Source organism: Cydia fagiglandana, chromosome 2 (genome assembly GCF_963556715.1).
Source record: "Cydia fagiglandana chromosome 2, ilCydFagi1.1, whole genome shotgun sequence".
NCBI lineage: Eukaryota > Metazoa > Arthropoda > Insecta > Lepidoptera > Tortricidae > Cydia > Cydia fagiglandana.
Window position 1 is genome coordinate 5084814 of NC_085933.1, and position 23988 is coordinate 5108801.

The 23988-nt window shown below is 40.6% G+C and overlaps 1 protein-coding gene across 2 annotated transcripts in view; it reads right to left on the bottom strand.

Moving 5' to 3' along the window:
• Nucleotides 1-22562, bottom strand: part of LOC134674495 (tyrosine-protein kinase Fer) — a 69037-nt gene extending 46475 nt beyond the window's left edge. The window contains exons 1-2 of one of the 2 annotated variants that reach the window (XM_063532600.1): nucleotides 22100-22562; nucleotides 21049-21239 (exon numbers count right to left, since the gene is read on the bottom strand). In XM_063532600.1, coding sequence (XP_063388670.1) covers nucleotides 21049-21239; nucleotides 22100-22295 — 387 coding nt within the window. In that variant the 5' untranslated portion in view covers nucleotides 22296-22562. The remainder of the gene's footprint in view (nucleotides 1-21048; nucleotides 21240-22099) is intronic. The other variant, XM_063532608.1, reaches the window with a different exon arrangement.
• Nucleotides 22563-23988: the final 1426 nt, after the last annotated feature.

Genomic DNA, 23988 nt, shown 5'->3' on the forward strand with positions numbered 1-23988 from the left:
GGCACCGCCGAGGGCAACAGCGTCGCCGTGATGATGCGTGCAACTACGAGCCTAGCCATCGGCGCCTCCCGTGCCGGTAACGTCCGTCACGCGCACCGGCGCCTGTCGAGCTGGCCGCCACGACGGCGCCTCTCGCACCTGAGCCTGGCGACGGTGGCCGCCATGATGGCGCCGCCCGCTCGATGACACCGCCTGCCCCCCGAGCTGGCCGCCACGATGGCGCCTCTCGCATTACGCATCGACGCGGTGGCGGCGGCTGCCACAATGGCGCTGCCCGCCACGATGATGCCGCCCGCCACGATGGCACCACCACCTGCGCACTGGCGCCTCTCGAGCTGGCCGCCACGATGGCGCCTCTCGCCTCACAGCAGTGCCTCCCAGACCAGCCAGCCAGACGGCGACCGCCTCATGCACCGGTGCCTCCCGAGCTGGCCGCCACGATGGCGCCTCTCGCCGCACGCACCGGCGCCTCCCGAGCCGGTGGCGGCGGCCGCCACGATGGAGCCGCCCGCCTCACGCGACAACGCCTCTAGAGCGGGCCGCCACTATGGGTCCTCGCCTCACGCACCAGCGCTTCCCGAACCAGTGGCGGCCGCCATGAACCGCCCGGCCTCAGGCACCGGTGCCCCTAGCTTCACGCACCGGCGCCTCCCGAGCGGCGGCGGTTGCCACAATCACGCCGATGCTGCCCACCGATGCTGCAACTACGACGATGTCGTCCCTTGCTCGCTGGGCGCCACAGTATCAGTTTTGTCCTGTCCACATGGTTCCATTGAGGTACGCAGGCGCCTATAGCTATGGTGCAGGTATAGGTATGGTATGGTACAGCACGAACAGACCGCTAAGCTCTTGGTTTCGGTTAAAGAATCCTCCGGCGACGGCAGACAAGGTCGTAAAGAGCCCCGTCCTAGCGCGGCTCGACTGCCCGGAGTTGAAAGCGGTAAGATATGTCGATACTCAGAGGAAAATACGTCGTGTTCCCGGGCTTCATAAAGGTGCTGATCGACTTCGCTGTGTCGCTTCGAAGCTCCTACGACTTCTCGAGGCCATGGAGTGGTCCAACCAGAGAACAGCTAGCGACAAGGCCCTGTGCGACCGCTCGAAACCGAGGTGAAAGGCATCGAAAAGGTCTGCAGACTTCACATAATTATCTCTGCTTGCTCGCGCTCTCCAGCTTAAGTTCCGTCTTACAAAGACGAACTCGTGCGAAAAGCCATAATAAACAAAATGGGACAAATAAACCCGCTGCGCCTGAACAAGCTTGAGTTTCCGGTGCTAAGTAAGAGAAAGGGGCCAGGAGGACTCCAGCAGTTTCCATCTGTCTGTATTCGACTTTATCGAAACAGTTTTGTTACGCAAAGCGCCAAAATCGATTTTAGACTTGATTTCATCAGTTCGATTTCCTTAAAAGCATGCTACTAACTCGATGCCCTATACTAACTCGATATAGGGTGTCTCTTCGGATAAAGCGAATTAGACCATCACGCTCCTAGACATCACGTGGTTCACGCGGCACAACACACCGATTGAAAGTTTTCTTTTTCGCGACATACAGGCCTGCCTTGCTGCAGAGTTTCTCGCAGAAATGAGACTCAATGCCTTCTGTTCAGTCTCAAATTCGCAAACTTTAGTTCATGGAGGAAGGTGAAGCCTTCGCAGTCCCCAGCAATACGGAGCTGCCGAAAGCCTCGCACCACTTTCTTCCTCATCTTATGCAAGCAGTCCGTTACAATCTCCAATATTGGTAGACAATGTACGAGGTAAGGCCCTTTCAGCGAAGAGTAACCGTTAACGGGCCGCATCTGCAGCGCTGACGACAGAAGTGTAAACATACAACCGCACCGGTACAGTATACATAAAACGACGGCGACACTACATCCCTTCCGTTACTACGGCTGTCGCAAAAACTGCTGATGCCAGCAGATCGTCTACAGGTCGCGCTGGTTGCTTGCTACTTGCCAGGTCGGTACAACCCCCGAGGGCAACGGTTTATCAAGAAGTCACTGCGCGCCCGAGTGGCAGCTGCGCCCAGCAGCCGCCGAGACTGTCTTCACCTGACAGGCGCCTTGTTGGCCGGCCTCCGCTTTCGAGAGCCCTCGCACTGTGCCACGGTATTTCTTAACAGACTCATTGAACTGCTACCACGACCTTTGACAGCTGCCTGTGAGACTTGGCATGGATTTCTCCACCTCCCAGCCTAGTCTGTGTACTGCGACGGCGTGATAAGGAGTCTTAAAGCAGCTGTGGTAAGCTTGCAATTTACTGGCGGTCCTAGTGAACACAACGTCAGACCGCCCTCCCTTACGAGTCAACGACCTTAAGAATGAGGCGTAGCTCCTGTCAGATAGGACGCTCCAACACCGAGCTGGCGGGATCAGGAGTGACGTCCGCTACTGGCGTGACTGGCGCATGCATATAACATGCCAAGGTCTAACGCTACGTAGCGAACGAAACGCAACTGTCACTGTCTCACTAATATGGAAGAACCGGATATTCCCGATTCCGGTACTGTGTTTGTATAGAAAACAGTAACGGGAGCCCCTAGATCGTCCCCTTGTCTAGGCTGCATGTACGGCCACAATGTAGAAACGGTCTTTATGGTGCATCAAAAATAAGATCAACTGCCAGGTACCTCTATCCAGTGAAGTAGCGAGCTATCTCAGACGTCTATTTCTATTATCCATGTTAGCTTTCAGAACGATACTCGTTCATAAGCCTCTCACAAGTGCTGTGTATGAACCACTATCGGACACTATGCCTTCTTCCAACGCCATTAATAGCGAGACCAGCGCCTCCCAAAGCACCAGCTTGGGACGCGAGACATCTACTTGCCCTAATTTAAATAGCCCTACAAAGTTAGGTACGTTAGAAGAAGTACGATAGAATAGCTGCCGCACTTTTGCTGTTAGCATCAGGCAGCAGGGTCAATGACCTTACTCTACTACACTGTAGCCCGGGCAATTACATAGATAACTTTAACGCTATTATTTTGTGTCCGTAATTCGGCTCTAAACCAGATAACGTGTCTTACCGACTGGACTCTTAGAAGCTCCGGAATAAAGTATAGACCCAGTATAAGTAGGTAGTCTGGGTACGTCACCTTGCGAGAATTACACAAAATGTTAGGGGACACTTCGCTTATTTCTTTCAGCCACAGTCTCATCCAAGCCGGCCTCGCCTACGATTGCTTTTGATCCACGATGTACTTAATAACTAAATTGGCTGGAAAGCTATTCACTTAGCGATATTTTCGCTTATGTTAATTGGGAACATGACTCGCCGAGATTCTGCGGATCGGATGCGATTTCGAATGAGAATTCTCTTAAACCAGTTTCGAACCTGAGATTACAATTTCAATTCTCAATTTCCTGTAATTCACATTATAACGAGTCACTGTGATTTCATGGGTTGCAATATGGTGTATACATATTTATTCGTTCTCTGAGTTCTATGACAGTAGGTGTAGCCCTATCGCTTGCGCGCCCGCTAACTCGCCACCAGGAGATAATAAACAGGTCTCAATGAAGATATCCGATGTGGAGTACGGAACACATAATATAAAAATTTTACCTTCCAATAAAATTATTATTATGTTTCCTATCCACATCGGATATCTGAGTAATGCCTTCCTGGCAGGCTACTAGGCTACTTTTATGCCGACGGTACTTCTCCTCAACAATGACATGGCGGTGGCGAGTGGCGGGAAGCGAGCAACGGTTCGCAGGAAGTGGAAGCGGAACTACGTCACGGCGTGGGGCGGAGCGACTACATAGACGCTAGCGGCATCATTGGTCAACGATCGCGTTACTCTCTCAATGAAGATATCCGATGTGGATAGGAAACATAATAATAATTTTATTGGAAGGTAAAATTTTTATATTATTGCGGCGCTATGCGACGTAAGCACCGGCCATCATAAGGTACCTTTTTCCGTGGAATGTCACATACCTTCACTATTTCATATCTAGTGAATCTCTAATTCATTTCCCGACTCGCGGCGCCAGCCGCCATAGGGTACCTTTTGCAGTGGAACGTCACATATCTTTACTATATCGTATCTAGTTAATCTCTAATTCATTTCCCGAATCGCACCGTGAGTCTTGCGCCAAACTATTTTTTCATCACACTTGCTCGATGTACATACTAGAAATAACTATTGTGTGCAATTCATGTAATTCGGGTCGTTACTAAATATCTGACGTCGGTACGTTCTGGTCACTAGCTAGTTATTTAGTGCCCAATCTTTGCCGCACGTTTCCGTCCAGTGCCTGTAATCTTTGCGCCGCACTCTTTATAGACCAATGGAGGATGTAATTTAAAGAAATTGCCTCAAACACTTGCACTACAGAGAGTTATTTCAACCTTACATTTTACATAAAAGCCTCTTTCAACACAGTGGTTTTCTTAATAATTAACACTTGCTGTTTAGTGAAAATATAGGTAACTTTCAGCAGCAAAGCTTTGAATGACACTTTGAACTTTAAACTACAATTGGACAAAATTCTTCCTTAAGATGAATTACAGAAATAACAGAAAACTTCCTTCCTTAGAAACAACATTACAGGGGAGTTCTGCAATATTAACGTAAAATTAACCTCATTCATATTTCCGATCAACAATGAAGTCATCATCATACCGTAACAAACAAAAGATTCTGACATTGACATTTAATAATAGTTCCTATTACGTGTTTTCATCATCTTTCGGATGAAGGTAAGTACTTCTGTTTGATCATACAAATAAGTTATAACTAGCAGCCAACACCGTTGGGAATTGGGAATTAAAAACTCTATAAATTCAACATCGCACTATCACTATGGGCTAAAACTTAGTCCAGTCAAAAAACTTCAAATGTCCTCTTTTTTAGCGTTTCAGCCCATAGTTCATCGTACGCACCTATCTACTGGTATTCTTTAGCGTCTCCTTACCGCAATTTATGTCCATACAAGTTGTTTATAGCGGCCGAACAGTGCAACGAACTATTTAGAGCAGTGCGACATCGCGTTCCGAGAAACGCACCGCCTCGGCCAAGAGCCAGGGCACAGAATAGACAAGTTTTTTTTATTGATGGTGGTAAACATGCACAGCGACGGCTGTAGTAAGCAGAAACTGCTCCACAAACCTTATTTAATTCAGTCGTCCTAAAACTAGCACCGTAACTAGCATCCAAAAAATTTTGGTCCTGATAATTAGTGCAGGCAGACAACTCTTATTAGGCTGCTTACTTCCTAAACTAATTAGGTTACATCTTTAGAATTCTGAATTAAATTAAGTAAGATGTGTAAAGCATTTGTGTAGGTACTTATATGTAGTTGGGGGTGTTCACAGTTGAACTTCAACAAAAAAATAAACAACGGGTTGCACTCCGGGAGTCCCGGAGTCCCACTTCACTGCAAAAGTTTTCACTTCAAAAATTAAACGAAAAACACGCTATTACAAAATACAAATAGCTATCAATTCTAATGTACCTACCTATTACCTGATAATAAAAACAACATAATGTAAGCAACATGATATACCTTTGATATCATGCATATAAATAATAAATTGTTACCTTTTATTGAAACGTACCTATTCGTATAACCGGTCTAAAGTGACTTAATAGGCGATGACGTATCTCAACGAATTAAGCGTAAAACGTAAAAAAAAAACCAAAGTAGTCTTCTGTAGTTCTTCTTAAGTTCTATGACTATTACTTTGTCTATCAATAAATTTTTAGAGATATTCGGATTGCGACAGTAGTTAACTAACTATTGTTTTTTTTTTTTTGTGTAAAAGCGTATTTATTATTTATACTTTTGGCGCTTATCCGTCCTATCACCAGATCCGAGTGAAAACCGCTTAAAACTAGGTCTCGTTTAATATTCTAGAAGAATGTTTAGGAAGGCTACCGCGAGGACGAGCCGACGAATGCCCGCTAATGTCTATTTCTGTTGTCACGCTCACGATTAATTCCGTGCGACTAGCGCTGATTAGACATATGGCCTTAGATATGTGGACGTGGCATTTGTGCGGCTATAATGGTGTTGTTATGATTACTGATGATTTAGTGCTGGTTGTAATGATTGAGAATCAATTTGGTTATAACAACCAATTAAAATTTTATTTCATTGTATGTATTAAATGGGTTGTTTTATTATTTTTACTGGAATTCGTACGTGCATGGCGCAGGTGTTCATTGAAAAAGAAATCTATTAACATATCCTCACAAGGTAACTAAAACATATGTAAATCTATGCTGATAATTACATAATTTATCATTATCAAGAATTGTCACTTCCACAAGAAAGACAACCTCCCTTTATTTTATATTTGTGTCATTTTCAAAACCCAAACTCAGAGTCCAAAACCCAAACTTTCGAAATGCCCCGTCAAAATATAGATCACTACCTACATGAACGTTATTGTAGCGTAGCGGTAACCAATCTTTATAATCAGCTGCAATACAAAGGATAATTTAAGGTAACATAAAAGCGGCAAATTCAAGTAAAGCTACACGTACAGCAGCTGATGCTTTATCCATCTCGCATTTTACAACTATGCTGCATCCAAACATAAACGTTATTGAACTCAAAACAAGGTCGCTTTTAATAGTACAAGACGGAGTGAGATAAGAGTTTTACAGAATTATGGACGAGAGAGGCGGTCAGACGCAAATAACAGGTCTGGAAGAAGCTCTAACGAGCGACCGTCGGCGGCGCGAGTTCGGTTGCATCAAAATAAGTAAACAGCGGCTTGCGGCACCTCAAAGTCCGAGTAAAGGTGAGTGTCCACTACACAATTTGTTACCGATCTCACCGTTAACATTTATCGTAATGACATATTCATAGAATTTCTTTTCCACCTGGGAAGTCTGGAGTAGAATCACGCAAGAATCTCAAACAAAACCCATCGGCATGAAAAGCCACTGCAAATGCCCTCTGCCCCATCGAAGGGGCAATATAATATGCCTTAAGGCAAGGAAAGCCATGGACGTGGAACATTGACACTGCCCGGACGTGGAACATTAGGTATCAACTGATATGACGATCTGTAATTTGAGTATATATCAACAATCTTTGGGACAGTTGTCAGACGATTCTTTTGTAGTGAGTACAGACCTTAAGCAAATTGACTGCATATCACCGAAGACGAAACGGAATACATTAACGATCGATCGATAAAACCTGCAAATTGCTTCACGGTCTCATTTCTGGGAAGTTTGGATCAATCGCTTTAAAAGTGGGCGGCATAAGTGAATATATATGGCCGACTTGCCGGAACAGAGTTAGAATAGTTTAGACGGCTAAGATAGAGGAAAATCAAGGATCTGATATTTTATTATACTAATTATATTATTTACTACTCAATTAACGTATCTATTTTATTTAACCTACTCATATATTCAATTTAATATATTACAAACCGCGTGGTTGCGAAATTATATTAGTAGCAGCTGCGTTGACAGACATGCCATTTACAAACCTACCTACCTATAATTATGACCTAAACGCGTTTTAACAAAAACATTTTGTTAATCGACTTTCCAAGAAATCAGAATCGAGTAAAGCCCCGACTACTTGCAGACATAGCAAGTAGGTATAATACATATCAATTATGAATATTATATTACATTCGTCGCTTAACGTAACACACAATTAAATAAGGCTTGTTGGCTACCTGCTATATTAACAGTATATTAAACACACATTACCAGATTATAAATATATAATTTATAACAATGCGCGTTACTTTTATGGCCAAAATATGGATTTTATGACGAAACATAAATGGCCTCTCATCTCAAGAATCCGCAATGGAGCACGAGGTCTGCGGACTTCGTAAATATGATAACATTGATAAAAAAATGAACTCGGGGAAGAACTGCTAACTGGATTTGCCGTCTCGAAGAAACAATCTCAAATAAAACAGCTACAGCCACCAACGATCGCTCATTTGCTCAATCTCATCTGAAACAACCACAATGAAGAAATATTCGGTAACGGGGAACAATTTGACGATCAAAATACACGAGAACAAAACACGACTACGGATTATAGGAAACAACAATAATGTGGAGGCTGATAAGAACGAAGGCGAAATACAAATGGTGGGAGTCAACTGCACCGTGACAGTCCACCAGAATTCAGGAACGATCAAACTATTAGTCACTGATCTAAGAAAAGAAGAAAGCAGGTTATTAGATGTCGTGAAGGACATGAAAATGTCTTTCATCGAAAAGCTAAGGCAAACGTTAAGGAAGAATATCTGCATATAATGAACAGCGGCAGTGTAGTGGATTGTGTTCTGTGAATTGTGATGTGCCCGTGAACTCTGATATTAATAGATTGTCAATACTACTGGTATGTATTATTAATAAACCTCGCAAAATCAGAATGTCCTAAGATATTTTAAACACTCATGGTACTCTGATACAATTAATAGTAAAATAACAATGTCTTTTTTCTTAAACGCAGAGTTGTGAAATTTGACATATTTTTTGTGGTTAAATTTTCTGTCTTGCATAAAAGTAATCTTAACCTATTAATTTAATATTTTATATCCAGTCATAACCGATTACATCGTAACATTATTATGTTAAATAATGTTTTATATTTGAAATTCTCAAAATTAATCATTATCTATGAAACAAGCACACTTGTGTTGCACTGTTATCTCGTCAGATGCAGCCTTGATATTTGCTGTGGTAAAAGGAATTCCTGACGGATAACCGTTTGGTGCTCGGAATGTGGTAGATAAAGCCTCTTTGTTCACGATAAACTTATGTATGCATTCAATTGCAATGCATAATTTATTATTGAGGAGTTGTATTTTGCTGGATTTTACTTATTATGTTACGTTTTTCATTAGCAAAAAAAATTTACAAGGTCCAATTTTTTCTTTGTAGTAGGTACTTACTTAAATTTTATTTTAACTAAGCTATCAGATACTTTTGCCTTACAGAAAGTTAAGATTGCTGCAGTTATTGTGCTTTAGGGCTACTCCCAGTATTAGCTAACTGTCTAGTCCTCAAAATAAATTAAGGTTTCAGATTCTGATGCATTACCGACCATTAGCAGATTTAATTTTTTCCAATTTCTAAGTGAAATAAACTGGATCGATGTCTTTTCATGATGATAACTTTTTGATTGTCTGTCTCTGATTTTTTGTTTTTGACACGTGCAAAAACTATTATAATATACCTATACATTTTAGCTATGAGCATTTTGCAAAGTAGGTACTTGCTTAGATAGCATATAGCAAGGGCACCAGTTAAAAGTCAAATTTATTATTTTTGCACAATTTGCTCTTGACTACAAAGACAAAATAACCACGGCCATTTAGTTGGAAACTTTCAATGTCAAGACTATCCTCGACGTTAGTTAATCGGTGTAACATCCGCAACCCGAACAGGTATGACGTCACGTCAACCTGTTGCCGAACTATCAAAATTAGATAACGGCGATGGGAGACTTTCACTCATCGACTGATTTCACTTTCCCCGCGCGGCCGGCCCACTAATGAGACGGTTCGATCTTGCGCAATAACAATGAGACGTCGCATCGAACCAGGCAAGCTGGCTGTGTAACTTTATATCAGCTGATATCTCTTTTTAACCATGCAGCCCATGCAGGCAAAGGACAGGAGGACTAGAGGAAGAGGGACCATTAACTATCGGTGTCAAGTCAACCATAAAACAGACTCTCCGAGACTGTGGTCGCCCACTTCACATGTGGGCGCTGGGCGACTTGTCCTTTTTAAGCGAAATGCAAAAATATGACGTTTTACATAAGTACCTAAGCGTTCACACATACGTTCACACATAATTTTGCAAGTCAAGCATTATGTTTGTATTCTATAGCCTTCTCGAATTTGCAACGAAAGTCTACCAGCAAATGAGGAACTGAAACGAAGGCCCAAGGTAACGAGACGAGAACGTTCACGATAAATATATCGGTTAGTTAGTTTTTATCAAGATAGAGTACTAAAATAATGCAATGTCGTGTCGCAGAAACACGTGGCTGTTTGCCAAATTCAAATCCAATCAATAATGTGTCAAACACAGTACCTAATACCTACAACATTTTGTCGGCCCATTTTATGATGGATTTATGAATTTTGTAGTAAGTATTTGAATTAAACCAAAGGCTGAGAAATTAGAGGTCTATGTTATTTCGATTCTTTTCTCGACGATCGATCGCAGTCTATTTAGTTATGTACTTATATTATATTAGTGAGGAAAATATTTTACAGAACTAGCAGCTAAATACAAACACTCAATTTCAATTTAAAAAATGCTGTCTTCAAAAGTATAGGTACAGAAAATAAAGTATACAATCGCCTATTCATTTACAGAAATAGGAGGACTCATTTGAAACCGGCAGCTTGGCCTAGTTGCTTCTCTGATCTCAGTCGGCCTACATGGATGAACAGAAATGAATCCAGCTCATAAACTTACAATGTAATTTGCGGTTTAATACTCAACTTTTATGATTGTTTTAGTTTAATTATTGTATTAACTTAACAAGGCCTTGGTTCATTTTTCTTTTAGAAACAGAAAGTAAATATTAGTACCTTCATAACGATTATCCGACTATATATCTTTAAAAATGTTTTCTCATTATTGTTTTGAAATTCAATCCTTGACGTAATAGAAACGTGAGAGGAGCCATGCGTCAAGGTATTGTGAAAATCTACTTTAGCCTTACATGATTCATCGCAAATCAATGAAGGTCCGTGTTTGAGGTCACTAAAAATTGAGGGAAGTGTCACTGACTGAATCAATCAAAGAAATTACATAGTTTTAAAATAAAAGACATTCGAATGATGAGAATAATATCTACGGATTACGGATCAATATAGGTTCAATGTTCGCATATCTTTATACATTCGGGCGCTGAGCGAAGCCTAATGGACGATTACAATGGTCTAGCTAAGTACTTATTAATGGTGGCAATCCATTCTAGGGTTTAAATTGATTCGCAATTGATGATGTCCACAGCAGCCAAATGGCCAAGAAATGAAAAACTTATCATAATCTGAAATGGGCACACAAGTGTAGTAGCTTCCCAGAAATAGGGAAGTCGAGACAATCGGCCTAGATCCCACATCTCTCGACCACGGATGGGTTACTCGATCTCCGCAACCGGAGCAACTGGGCCACATCCGCTGCAACTACTCGGAAACAAGAACATTGACTGATACAATAACATTAGTGTTATCTATTTATCGGCGGCCGATGTAATACCCGCCAAGATCATACCAATAGTGAAACGTGAAAATCATTGCCTCGTCCCCTGGGTCGACGGAGCCACCACATTTCTGAACAGTTTGCACGGGCATCTGAAGCAACCTTACGAAAAGATCCTACCTATCTATTCGTCAAACTACACTATCGATGCAGATTTAACTTCATAGTTAGAATGTTTGCTGACGTTATTACTTATGAGTCAAGTATTTCGCATCACTTTTAAGTCATGCGCGAAGACTGCTTGAAAGTTGGGCGAGGGGAAATCCAGTCGCGTTGCGCGTGTATTTCATAAGTAATAATATGTAGCCGATCTTTATGTATGATTAATTAGAGTATTTTAGAGTATTTACAGACGTCGATCTTAAATTAGCAAATATCTAAATGATCACCTAGGTACAGAATTAGATCCCCCCGCGGGTTGCTCACCTTGTCGTGGTGGAGGGGCTTAGTAATCGTGGCTTGTTCACCCACGGTGAAGCGAAGCGGCAACCAGGGCCGGCCTGTTTGACGGTCGGGCTGGCCCGAGGAGGACGCTCCAAGTGGGCTTGTTAAGCCCGCTTGTGACGCGTTGGAGGTGGACCGTCGAGGAAGAGGAGTGTCGGTATTGCGGTGAGCCGTTCTCCCTATCCTCGGCGGCCGAGGTGGCATCGCAGGGGAAGAGGCGTGATGGTATTACGATCGCCACTCGCCCTATCCCCTGCGAACTTGGCGGTGCCGTTCCGCTGTAGCGGCGTTGGTGGGGCTGCAGAGGAAGAGGAGTGTCGGTGTTACGATGTGCCGTTCTCCCTGTCCTCTGCAGCCGAATTGTGGTTTTGCGACAGACCCATAGACCTGATCTGTCGCCGGGCACCGGAGAACTTTCTGGCGCCCGTAGCTTCCTTGTGGCGGGCTCGGGGGGGTCCGCTACAGTGCAGAACGGAGGCGGAGGAGGAAGGCGCGTCGAACCATCTGGCGCGCCTAGCGTGAAGGGCCTTCGGGCATTTGCGAAGGATATACCGTGGATATACGTGGGTATACCGTGGGCCTCATTAGCCTAGACGGGAGTCCCACATAACCACTCGGGTCACCCCCCGCACCCGGGTGGTATGCGGAATGCATTTTCCCCCCTACAAAAAAAAAAAAAAAAAGGTACAGAATTAGATAAAATTCACGCGATAATCTTTAATAAAAACAACTGACTAAACATAACGACAAACTGTAGATTGGTTATGCTCGCTCTTAGTATTACACTTACATATAATTAGCCCAAACATGGATTGAAGGAAGTGTTTAATTATGAAAGAATTCCGTTGTTCATTTTATAGTTATCAATGTTGTCATTGTCAGATCCAAATTGTCCAAATGTCACCAAATGCTGATTTCGGTGAGCAAATCGCACTTAAGGTATACGTATTACGGCCTGGACAATTATAAACATTACTTAGTTGAGTCTTGAATCAATACATTTTTAATGAAAAGTCTGAAAACATGTAAAGGTAAAGAAATGTAGAGCCGGAAATCATGTTATATTTATGTTGATTGTGGGTAGGTATTTCGTTACTTTAGAAGTTTAGAATGTTTAGATGTTCGGTCCATAGTTTAAATACGTTTTATACAAGATAGTAGATTACTGGGCAAGAGTATGTATAAGTTATATTCAACTTCGGAAGTCTAGGATAAATTTGTCAACAAAAAGCTAGTGGAAATAATGGCACTGCAATAAAAACATGTAAGACGTCGGTGCACGCGCCGGGCGCAGGCCAATGAACGGTGACAGGTGCTGCAGCCAATCCCGGCACTTTATCCGACTCATTTACGGAGATCATAGCGTGTCCTGTGTCCTTTTCTGGCTCGTGAACACCTAGCATACCTGAGCGAGAGCGCCGGCAAGACGGGATATTTTTAAACTCTGTTGCGATGCAGTTATGTCTGGGCAGCTTTGTTTACCGATCAATCTCAGCTAAGCTTTCCTTTTTAGGATATTACGGTAAACTTGGCTTGTAATTGGTTTACACAAAGTATAGTGGTCGGTGGTTTTTATCTAAAACCAACCATCTCTTACTCGAAACCGTGCAGCTTTACGAGTACTTAGATAAGTATTCCTTTGTTCTCTAACATCTAAGCTACGCGTGTCACGCTAAATTTTCATGTTGAACCAGACAGTGACCTGCAGCCATTGTCATTCTACGGGGATAGGCCCACGCATTCCAGGAGGTCGTTACTGCGGACTCTAATGTCAGTCATTCATTAACCGAAGTGCATTCCCTCCATACAAATGACTCTACATCAACCCGGTGCCCGGTACACTCGATGACAATTCTAATGGAGAATTTAAAAGAAACCTAGAGTTAAATGACCGGCGCCAGATTATTCAAAAATACTTTACTCAATATTTTGTCCAGTTTACAAGTAGGTATACATAGTAAGTAGGTACGAACCTTTATGGTATACCTTCGTAGAGCGAGATCGTAAAACCACCTTCAAACAAACGATGTACCGCACAATAAACGCTGTTAGAGACTGGAACAACTTAAAACATGTAAATATTACAGAGCCAACGTTTGTTGTATAATATTAATATTACAAATGAGCATTCGGAATACTAGGGCAGCGTCGCGATTTCAGGAGCTAATGCAAACGTTACAATATCGTATAAGTAGGATTTATTTTGTAACTGAAAAAACAACCTTTCACGGGGCAGAATAAGATTCAAATTACAAACGCATGATGAGAGTTTGATGAGCAAATCCCGTTATAAAAGCATTTCTACTTACACCACGCTGCCAAAAAATTGGCAATAAGCCCGATTAGCGAGCAGACCGGGAATTATAACCTTGCGATTCGCTGTGATACTATGATACACGATATACCTACATGCTTGAATCTCTTATCGTAATGTAAGAATAATGTTCAGGACACTATGTTGTGAAATAATTAAAGTATGTAGACAGGAACTCCATTTGTTAGAAACTCTTCCTACTATTAAGTAACCCAAGTAACAATTAAAACCGGGCAAGTGCGAGTCGGACTCGCGCACGAAGGGTTCCGTACCATAATGCAAAAAATAAACAATAAAAAAACAAAAAAAAAAACGGTCACCCATCCAAGTACTGACCCCGCCCGACGTTGCTTAACTTCGGTCAAAAATCACGTTTGTTGTATGGGAGCCCCATTTAAATCTTTATTTTATTCTGTTTTGGATTAAAAATTTATTCAATAACAAAACTTATACAAACTATTATTAAAATTAAGTATAGACTAAATAAATTAAAACTAAAACTAATAAAATAAATAAATAAAACTTACCCACCTACCTTAGATCCCCCAGATCTGTCCCCTGCGGAAGTGTGCCCATAAGGCTGGCTACATTCCCACGCTGAATAGCTATGCCTATTCTGTTTTTAGTATTTGTTGTTATAGCGGCAACAGAAATACATCATCTGTGAAAATTTCAACTGTCTAGCTATCACGGTTCGTGAGATACAGCCTGGTGACAGACGGACGTACGGACGGACGGACGGACGGACAGCGAAGTCTTAGTAATAGGGTCCCGTTTTACCCTTTGGGTACGGAACCCTAAAAAACAGAACATAATAAATTGCCTATGTAGATTATATATTGGTTCAACATTCATTGAGAGTGGAACTGTTCCTAACAGCAGCAACCAGACACCCTTCCCCGGTGCAAAAACCGATGGTGGCCCGCACGAAAATTTCTGAGGCGCAGTATGGCCCTCAGGTAAAAAAGTTTGGAGACCCATCTGAGTTATACATATGAAATCGATCTTAGTAAATGTGTTCGAGTTAACTTATGTATAAAGTGACATTTTTAGGGTTCCGGACCCAAAGGGTAAAACGGGACCCTATTACTAAGACTTCGCTGTCCGTCCGTCCGTCCGTCCGTCCGTCCGTCCGTCTGTCACCAGGCTGTATCTCACGAACCGTGATAGCTAGACAGTTGAAATTTTCACAGATGATGTATTTCTGTTGCCGCTATAACAACAAATACTAAAAACAGAATAAAATAAAGATTTAAATGGGGCTCCCATACAACAAACGTGATTTTTGACCAAAGTTAAGCAACGTCGGGAGTGGTCAGTACTTGGATGGGTGACCGTTTTATTTTTTTGCTTTTTTTTGTTTTTTTTTTGCATTATGGTACGGAACCCTTCGTGCGCGAGTCCGACTCGCACTTGCCCGGTTTTATTTCAATGTACGCTAGGTACAAACAACAACACTCCTAACTGTACAATGTACATCGGTGGACCTTATTACAAAAGGCATAAGGTCCACCGACTGCAAAACACAATCCGTGTCACTGTTCTTGATATCTAGTGCATTTAATCGTTCAATCATCAACAGATGACCAAGTCCGCTAATTTAGCTCGCGTCGTTTACCGTCATAAATCATTCTCTGGATCGAATGCGATCGCTTAGCCTACACAAAAATACGGTTATATTATAAACAGGTTGGAAAATCCTATTTAACAGCTGATGAAATTGACCTCGACATAGTTTAGCCTCAGACCTAATTATGTACAGCGAACAGGGTGCTGCAACTAGATCGACGATAGGAAGCAAGGCGGGAGAGAGTTCCCGTGCTTTATAAAACCACGTATGCGCCAATGAGACTCGAATGTGCATACAGCATTTCAATTACAGTGCTAAGCGTCTACCCCGACCATAGCCCCGACCGGTCGTAACGGTCCAACACTTAACACATTCATTCAAATGTAGCAAGAGCAGTATGATTACAACAACATCCGAGACCTCTCCGAGACAGAGCGGAGAACAGAAATATACAATAGAGATTTTAGTTTCATGAAGTTAAATAAATTAAGTTCTTATACATCATGCTTAATTAGAAAAGCTTTTAAAGGATATCTATCGGATCTATCCTTTAGGTATTTACCTAATATATTTAAAATGATCCTTTCATTTTAATCGGCACATATGGAATAATGGATAATGGGGATAAGGAAAAGGCTAGAAGAATTATGTTTTAATGATATTTTGGCGTTATTCATAACATAAACACTAAATTGTCAAGTCCAACAAGTCCTTGATAATCGTTTGTCCCTATCCGTCATATTGACATTTTTGTTGTTAGAAAGGGACAATTGATCAAAGGTAAGCAGTTGCTTAAAATTTCATGACCTTATTTTAAAATGCCCTATCTTGAATGTGCTGAGCAACATGAACGTGACTTGTGAAGCTAAAAACACGAAAAAATAAACAAAACGGAGAGCCATGGAAACAGTAAAGTTGTTGACAAACTTTACGGCTAAAAGCCTTTGTCAATTACAAAATATTTACGAGCGGTTTTATACCGCAACCCGTAAGTGGGTGAGTCAGTTACTTATCGACAGCTAGACGTGATCCGACACGGTGATAAGTTTATCGGCTTACGACATTAGTCGTCATAGTCGTGTGTCGTTCGAAAGTTTATTGTTTTGATTCGAAGGTGTGTGGGCACGTTGACAAAGGCAGTTTACTCACGAACCATTAGGTTAACAAAGGAACTGGCTAAATAACTAAAGTTAGTATTTGTAATCGTTTTTCATGGCTTTAGTTAGAATTTCTCTCGTTCAGATTTCTAAATGTAAACTTGTAGATTAAGTTAGTGTAGGTAATTTTTTGTTACAGGCCACACGACCGTGTAATGAATAATGATAGATGTCGATCTCCTGTATGATGTGTATTCTGAGTGTGAGAAGCCAAAACGAGTAAGTTGTATAGTTAAAAATATCACAAATTTAATTTTAAGCAGTTAACGTGCCAAATGTGAATATCTCTAGACCTTTACGCACCTTTGAATTGCAGACGATATAATTTCACGCACAGTCAAACTAAATTGGCAATCAAGGCAATTGGAGAATGATGGCTGGATAGGCGATTTCAAATAAAGAATATTGATCGTCAATCGATTCGAATTCGATTGAAGAAGTGACTCAAGCAAGACAATTGGGTAGGTAAAGTTTTTTGAAGATAGGCAAATTATATTTTTTCCCGATAGTATTCATTATAGCGATCACGGAAATGCAGCTCTTTTATTTTTATATTATTTTATTTATTAAATATAATTTTTTAAATGATCGATATGACGTTTGTGAAGTGAAATGGCAGATTCGAGTAATTAATTCCTTTGCCGTAGTAAATGGGACGAGATAGAAAAAAAATCGATGTCAACTGTCAGTGTCATTCTTGGAAAATAACTTGCAAATAATTTGAAAATAATGGTCGGACGAAACATTTGTGTTTTCTTGTAATTGGATGTCGGTGTGATTTCTAGAATAAGTATTTTTAACGTCCCTAGCACGCTCAACACGGATATTTTGATAATGATAACGATTGCTTTCGACTACTTGGCACTGCTTCTTGGAGAACATTTTCATTAACGCCTTCACCACGACTCTTGGACTGCTACACGAGTCATTTTGGATCTCAGTATCAACACAATAGATGGAGACGATCCCGGAAACGTTCGAATGGAAATAGAATATTACAGAGATGAACTCAAAAGTGCGTCGTACCGTCTTGTAGGAAGTACAGACGTTACTTTCCAAATTCAGCGTATTTGAGCACACCAAAGTCTTTAACAGCGATTCGGTGCCAAACTTTGAAGATATATTGGCCAAAATGGTAACTTATACGTTTGTGAGGACTATATAAACGTGATTGTTGTATTATACATACATGATGATTAAGATTGTAATAGTCTTATAACTAGGTCGTTATTGGCTATTATACCTATATGGGCTCGGCAAGGTGTTCACAATATCTGAACACGCACGCCCTGATAATAGAGGCGTGTTCAGATATTTATGAGCACCCTAGCTGCACCAATATATCTGATGGCGACTGTACTTTAGAAAACTTATAATATAAATCCAAAATAATGTAATATATTTATGTGAAACGTGAGTGAAATCTCTTTATAAATCCATAGGGGTCGGATTAAAAACTAAGTAATTAAGTCCGACTCACGCTTGACTGTACATTTCTAATAAGTTTTCCTGTCATCTATAGGTATAGACCTATTTTATGTATTTTTTTCAAAATTTTAGACTTAGTAGTTTCGGAGATAAGGGGGGGGGGGGGAATGGTCATTATTTGCCTATTTTCTTGAATTACTTCTAAACTGTTTATTCAAAAATTATAAAAAAAATATATTTGAGATCCTTACAATAAGCTCTTTCATTTGATATGTAACATGATATAGTTTGAAAAAATTTTTTTTTTAATCCATTTTTGTTATCCAGTAAATTCCGTTTCGTTTTATTTTATAAATCCACAAATTATTATCCTTAAGCATTAACATTACAACAGTATATAGGATCACGCTGTGTGGCGTGCCCTTGAAGAGAGTTGAAAGGTTCAAATATGGTCAATATGGATAAGTATGTCTGTAGGGTAAATGTGCTTCACGTTGGGGCCTGTTTACATATTGATTAGTGTTGATTGCGGGTTTAATACATTTGCCACTATACACAAGTAGCAAGTGTATCAACTCGCAAAAATACTACATTTTTGCTTCCATTGAGGTATACATAGTAAGCACTATTCTCAAATTATGTGAGGAAATAAAACAAATTCAATTTAGTAAAGCGTATTTAATAGGGGTAAAGTGACGCGAATACAATTAAAAAAACAACGCATATTCTTAGTTTATATTAAATGTAGATGGCTTTTTAGTTTTCACTTGGTCACAGAAATACGCTAAAAACCATTTTCAGAATAGGTGTTTCTTGCGTTTTGGCTGTCCTTCTTGTGTCCTTCCACAGCATGAGCATGTCGTAAGTCCTGTTGTATTTGTTCCTGGACTTAGCAGGAAGCTAGTTATTCATTATTAAGTTTGTTTCTGCTTTCAAATGAGGTGGTGTGCCGTCTATTCCAGGTCGTTTTCGTCACTTGAACTCATTTTGTTTATTACGAGTATTAAAATAACAAGCGGTAACTTATTGAGTATTGCACAACGAATAAACTTTGCCGCCTTTTATTTGCATATTTTTTAAAATTATATTACCATAGATACTAAGCATACGGTACGCGCATGCGTCAATCCGGGCGCACCGCGCAGCGCCCTTTCGCGGTGCTAAAGCGGTATCCAGACGGGACTGATAAAATCGGTCGATTTGATCAGAAATGAAATTGGCGTCAATCTCCAATTTTAGATTTATGGTGATATTAGAGACATTTAAATTGAATAAATGCCCCATAACGAAAATACTAGGCTCACAAATTGGTGTTCTTGTGTCCGCACCTCATTTTATCGGTCATTATCGGCGGTTGAATTCGGCGAGCCAAATTGGCGTTTGCGTCCGCACGTCCCGATTCGATCGGGCAATTTAATCAGATTGGCGAAAAATTGACTAATCTGGATACGCCTTAAGCAACATCGAGTTCACGATAATTTGACATATAATAATAATAGATTTTTAGCATAAGTTGCATTTCATAAAACTTAACCCAAATCATTTGTACATTTTCAAGTCAAAGATAAAGACATGTTGGTTTTAAAATTTTAATAAGTATAGACCATAACATTGTCATGATCTTGTAACATTGTTAAAATAAGAGAGTCTCCCATTTTCATTTTATTGCATTTTTTATAAAATGTCTTTAGATTCTCGGGATATCTTGGTCCTAATTCGATTGCTCTTTTTTATGGAAATAATTATATCCTTCAGATTCAGAGGATGCTCGAGGCTTAGCCGAATAACACTGCAAGGAAGTATGTCATGGCTCAATGGTTCTAATTAGCCATCAGTATAATACCGCCAATGAATGTTTACATCCACCTGAAAATAAGAACAACATTCATAAAATGAGGATAACCACACAAAACTAACAGATGGTTGAAATTGTTAGAAAAAATTAGACCGATTTCTTGTTTACGAACTTAACAGCTCATGGCAATTTAATAATAAAAATCAAAACACAAGTGAAGATAGTTTTATGTACCTATGTATTTCACGGATACGTACTCCTGTACGGCCATTGCTCCTCTAATTCAACGGCATTGTGCTTATCACTGTTATGATAATAATTTCAAATTTGTAGAATCTGCTCGCAATCTCGTATGAACTCGCTTATTTTTCTTGCAAAACTCTGTCCAAGGGTCAGCGCAGGGGCCGTCGTGTAGGGGTGGGGAAGAAAACGTTGTCCAATAATTATGCAGTGCCAAGTTATCGAAAGTAAATTCAATCTTTGTCCAAATACGCGCAGATGTCGTGGGGAATCAGAAGTCCGTGGGTCGTGCTGAGGTCGTCGAAAATCTCAATGATAACATTAATAGCAATTCGCAAGGTAACATGAGGCTTGTCCGTTATTTTTCGGGAATGAGAGCTAAGTGACACTGACAGTTGACATCGATTTTTTTTCTATCTCGTCCCATTTACTACGCGCCAAGGAATTAATTACTCGAATCTGCCATTTCACCTCACAAACGTCATATCGATCATTTAAAAAATTATATTTAATCAATAAAATGAAATAAAAATAAAAGAGCTGCATTTCCGTGATTGCTGTAATGAATACTATCGGCAAAAAATATAATTTGCCTATCTTCAAAAAACTTTACCTACCCAATTATTAGGACTGCTAAAAAAAATCCGTATAAAATACATATATACATACATACACATATACATATATATACATACATACAATAAAGGAACTTTGAAGTGGGTTTTTAGATAGAATCTACACCTAGGCTGTTCCATCGGTTCTTTAGCAAAAAAAAAATTGGAAATACAAAAATTTAATGCGTTTTTAGATTTTTTTTAATGTGTGCTCGCCACACGGAACGCTGTCAAATTAAGGGCTCAGAGAACTGACCTGTGTGAACTGCGAGGATATCTTGGCGTGGTCCTCCTGGTAGACCTTGCGGGCCTTCCGCCGCTCCACCATGAGCGAGGCGAGCCGGTCCAGCGCGCGCGCCTCCAGCGCCTCGGCGTTGGCCTTGATCTGCCGGCTCGTGTTCTCCCACTCTTCAGTCATGGTGCGCCAGGCTGACGCTATCACTGAGCCTGGGAACAAAATACTCTTTAATCTCGGACCTGTGGTAGAAAAAGAGCAACACTAAGCCGTTGCTTTTGTAACTAAGAATTAGTAATTTAAAAAACTATAAATCGGAGAAATTCGTGTACCTATACCTATAGCCTGTATCTTTAGGTGCCTATTTAAATAAAAGTAAACAAAATCTACCCTCAAATAGCTCCTTAAGCCAGTTGAGGGTAGATGAAAACATTACATGATCAAATAATATTTAGTTAAAGAAAGAACAAAAAGATATGTAGGATAATTGCGTCAGTTTACCGTCCGGTGTCAGTTTCCGTCCACATGTCGGATTAGTAAATAGGTAATATTATAATATTTGCTACTTGCGAAATATATTGTTTATGTCAATTGTGAATAGATAAATTGTTTAGGTATTAAGGATGCAATACGTCCAAATTGCAAGCAATGAAGGTTTACATTCAATTCGTCAAGTGGACGGAAACTGACACTGGAAGAAAACTAGCACAAGTACCCTATATTTTCCTATCTACGTTTACCTATATAAGCCCGCTGCTATAAATTGTGGCAACAAAAATCATGTGCCTTTTTTGCATTCTACACGAGTTTCTAACTTTGACGGGCAGGGTGACGAACGTCAGGTAGATAGAAACTTTCACAAGGAACTTTATTTCCTTCCTAATTTAAATATAACGTTCACGTGTTAGTTCAGCTATTTTGTCACGGTGTCCATTAGTGTTAATTGGCAATAACAGCTATTTTAACTCGGGCTTAATGAATATTTAAAGCTGCAATTCAAGTTCTTATTGTCATACCGTTAGAGACCAATTTTGCATAGTGCTTCAGAAATCAACAAAGGAAAAGATCGTACCGTTAAGTTCCTCGCATTTGTCCATCTTCTGGCCCTGAGCAGCGGCCGCGGAGAGAGCGAGGGCATATTCCCGGTCGCTCTTCATCTTGGCCTGGAGACTCCTCTTCATCGTCTCCATGAGCCGGAGCTCGGCGTCCTGTCGGGCCAGCAGCGCCTCGTGTGCCGCCCGCCCCGTGCCAGCCGACGCATACCCCATCCTAACGAAAACTACACAAGGCACATCTCAATCACAACACAACACAATTCACATCACCCTTGTCACCGGCACTGTTTTTACGTCATCGTCAACAAAAAGCGTTACAATGAAAGAATAAAACAATTTGTAAAATAAAAATCTGTTAAACAATTTCGCGTCAAGACAGAACACGAAAAGGATTTGAACAAAAAACGAACGATGAAATATTGCTAACGATAAAGTGAATACGCACTGTTGAGACGTACGTCCGTGCGGATACGGCGCGCGACCCGAATGCCATCTATCGCGATCGCAGCGCCGGCTCGAGGTTCTAGAGGTGAGGCGCTCGAATCGGTGCGCAGGCAGCTCGGGCTTTGACACGGGACGGGAGTCACAGCGCCGGCACACGAGAACTACTCACTCGGGCTTATATAAATTTTATGCGGCACAGAAATCTTTTACCCGCTCATCTACGCCTTCCTCGCGTTGTCCCGGCATTTTGCCACGGCTCATTTTATAACGTTATCTGAATATATGCATTATTTTATTTTATTTTATTTTATTTATTAAACTTTACACATAAATTAACAGTATGACACCAAAGCACTTATGTGGTATATTACATTATAGTATTAAAATTAGTATTAAAAATCATGGAAGTCTGGGGTCCGCTTGGAAACGAATCCCAAGAATTGGCGTAGGGCCTTAGGCACTAGTTTTTACGAAAGAGAATGCCATCTGATCTTCCAACCCAAAGGGCAAACTAGGCCTTTTGGCATTAGTCCGGTAATTCGGTTTCCTCACGATGTTTTCCTTCATCGAAAAGCGACTGGTAAATATTATAATAAAATTAAAGGCAATTATATTTCGTACATAAGTTCCGAAAACCTCATAAAAATCGTGTTCACATTCAAGTCCAACCATGTATTAGTCCACTCAAAGAACACTATACATAACATACGACTTAAAATGTGGACTCGATTCTAACCTGATTTCTAGTACGAAATTTGTTGACAGGGGCCTATGTTTCAACCCTCCCCAATTTATCGATATCGATAAAATACGCAAGCGTGTAGCATACACTATTTAAATTTATTATGTTGGTACTATTGTTCTTTGACAGTTCTTTGTCGTACATGTTGGTAATGATTGGAGAACCAAACATACACAGACTGATCCATAGATATATAATATACAGAGATTACGTCCAAGCGAGCTGTCACTGGGACCACTTTTGTTTAGTGTACGATCAACAATGTGGAAACACCTTAGCCATGTCGGTAAAGTCATATCGATAAACTATCGACATTTCTTGCAAATTTAATTTTACTTCAAAGGTTTAACGATACCTAAAATGAACAAAAACGCTTTTATTCTTTATTGTGGTTATCAGATCACAATTATATCAGTCACGCCTCAGCAGGGAACCAAGGGAAAGTTCAGATATTTAATTAAAATACATTAATACCTACTAAAATAGGTGTTCCGCAATAATTGAATTATTTTATTATATTATAATTATATATTACAATTATAATATATAGATGGTCAAGCAAATCTTGTCAGTAGAAAAAGGCGCGAAATTCAAATTTTCTATGAGACGCTATCCCTTCGCGCCTACATTTTTCAAATTTGCCGCCTTTTTCTACTGACAAGATCTGCTTGACCAAGTATAATAAAAAAAATTCAATTATATCATTATCCATTAGTATTT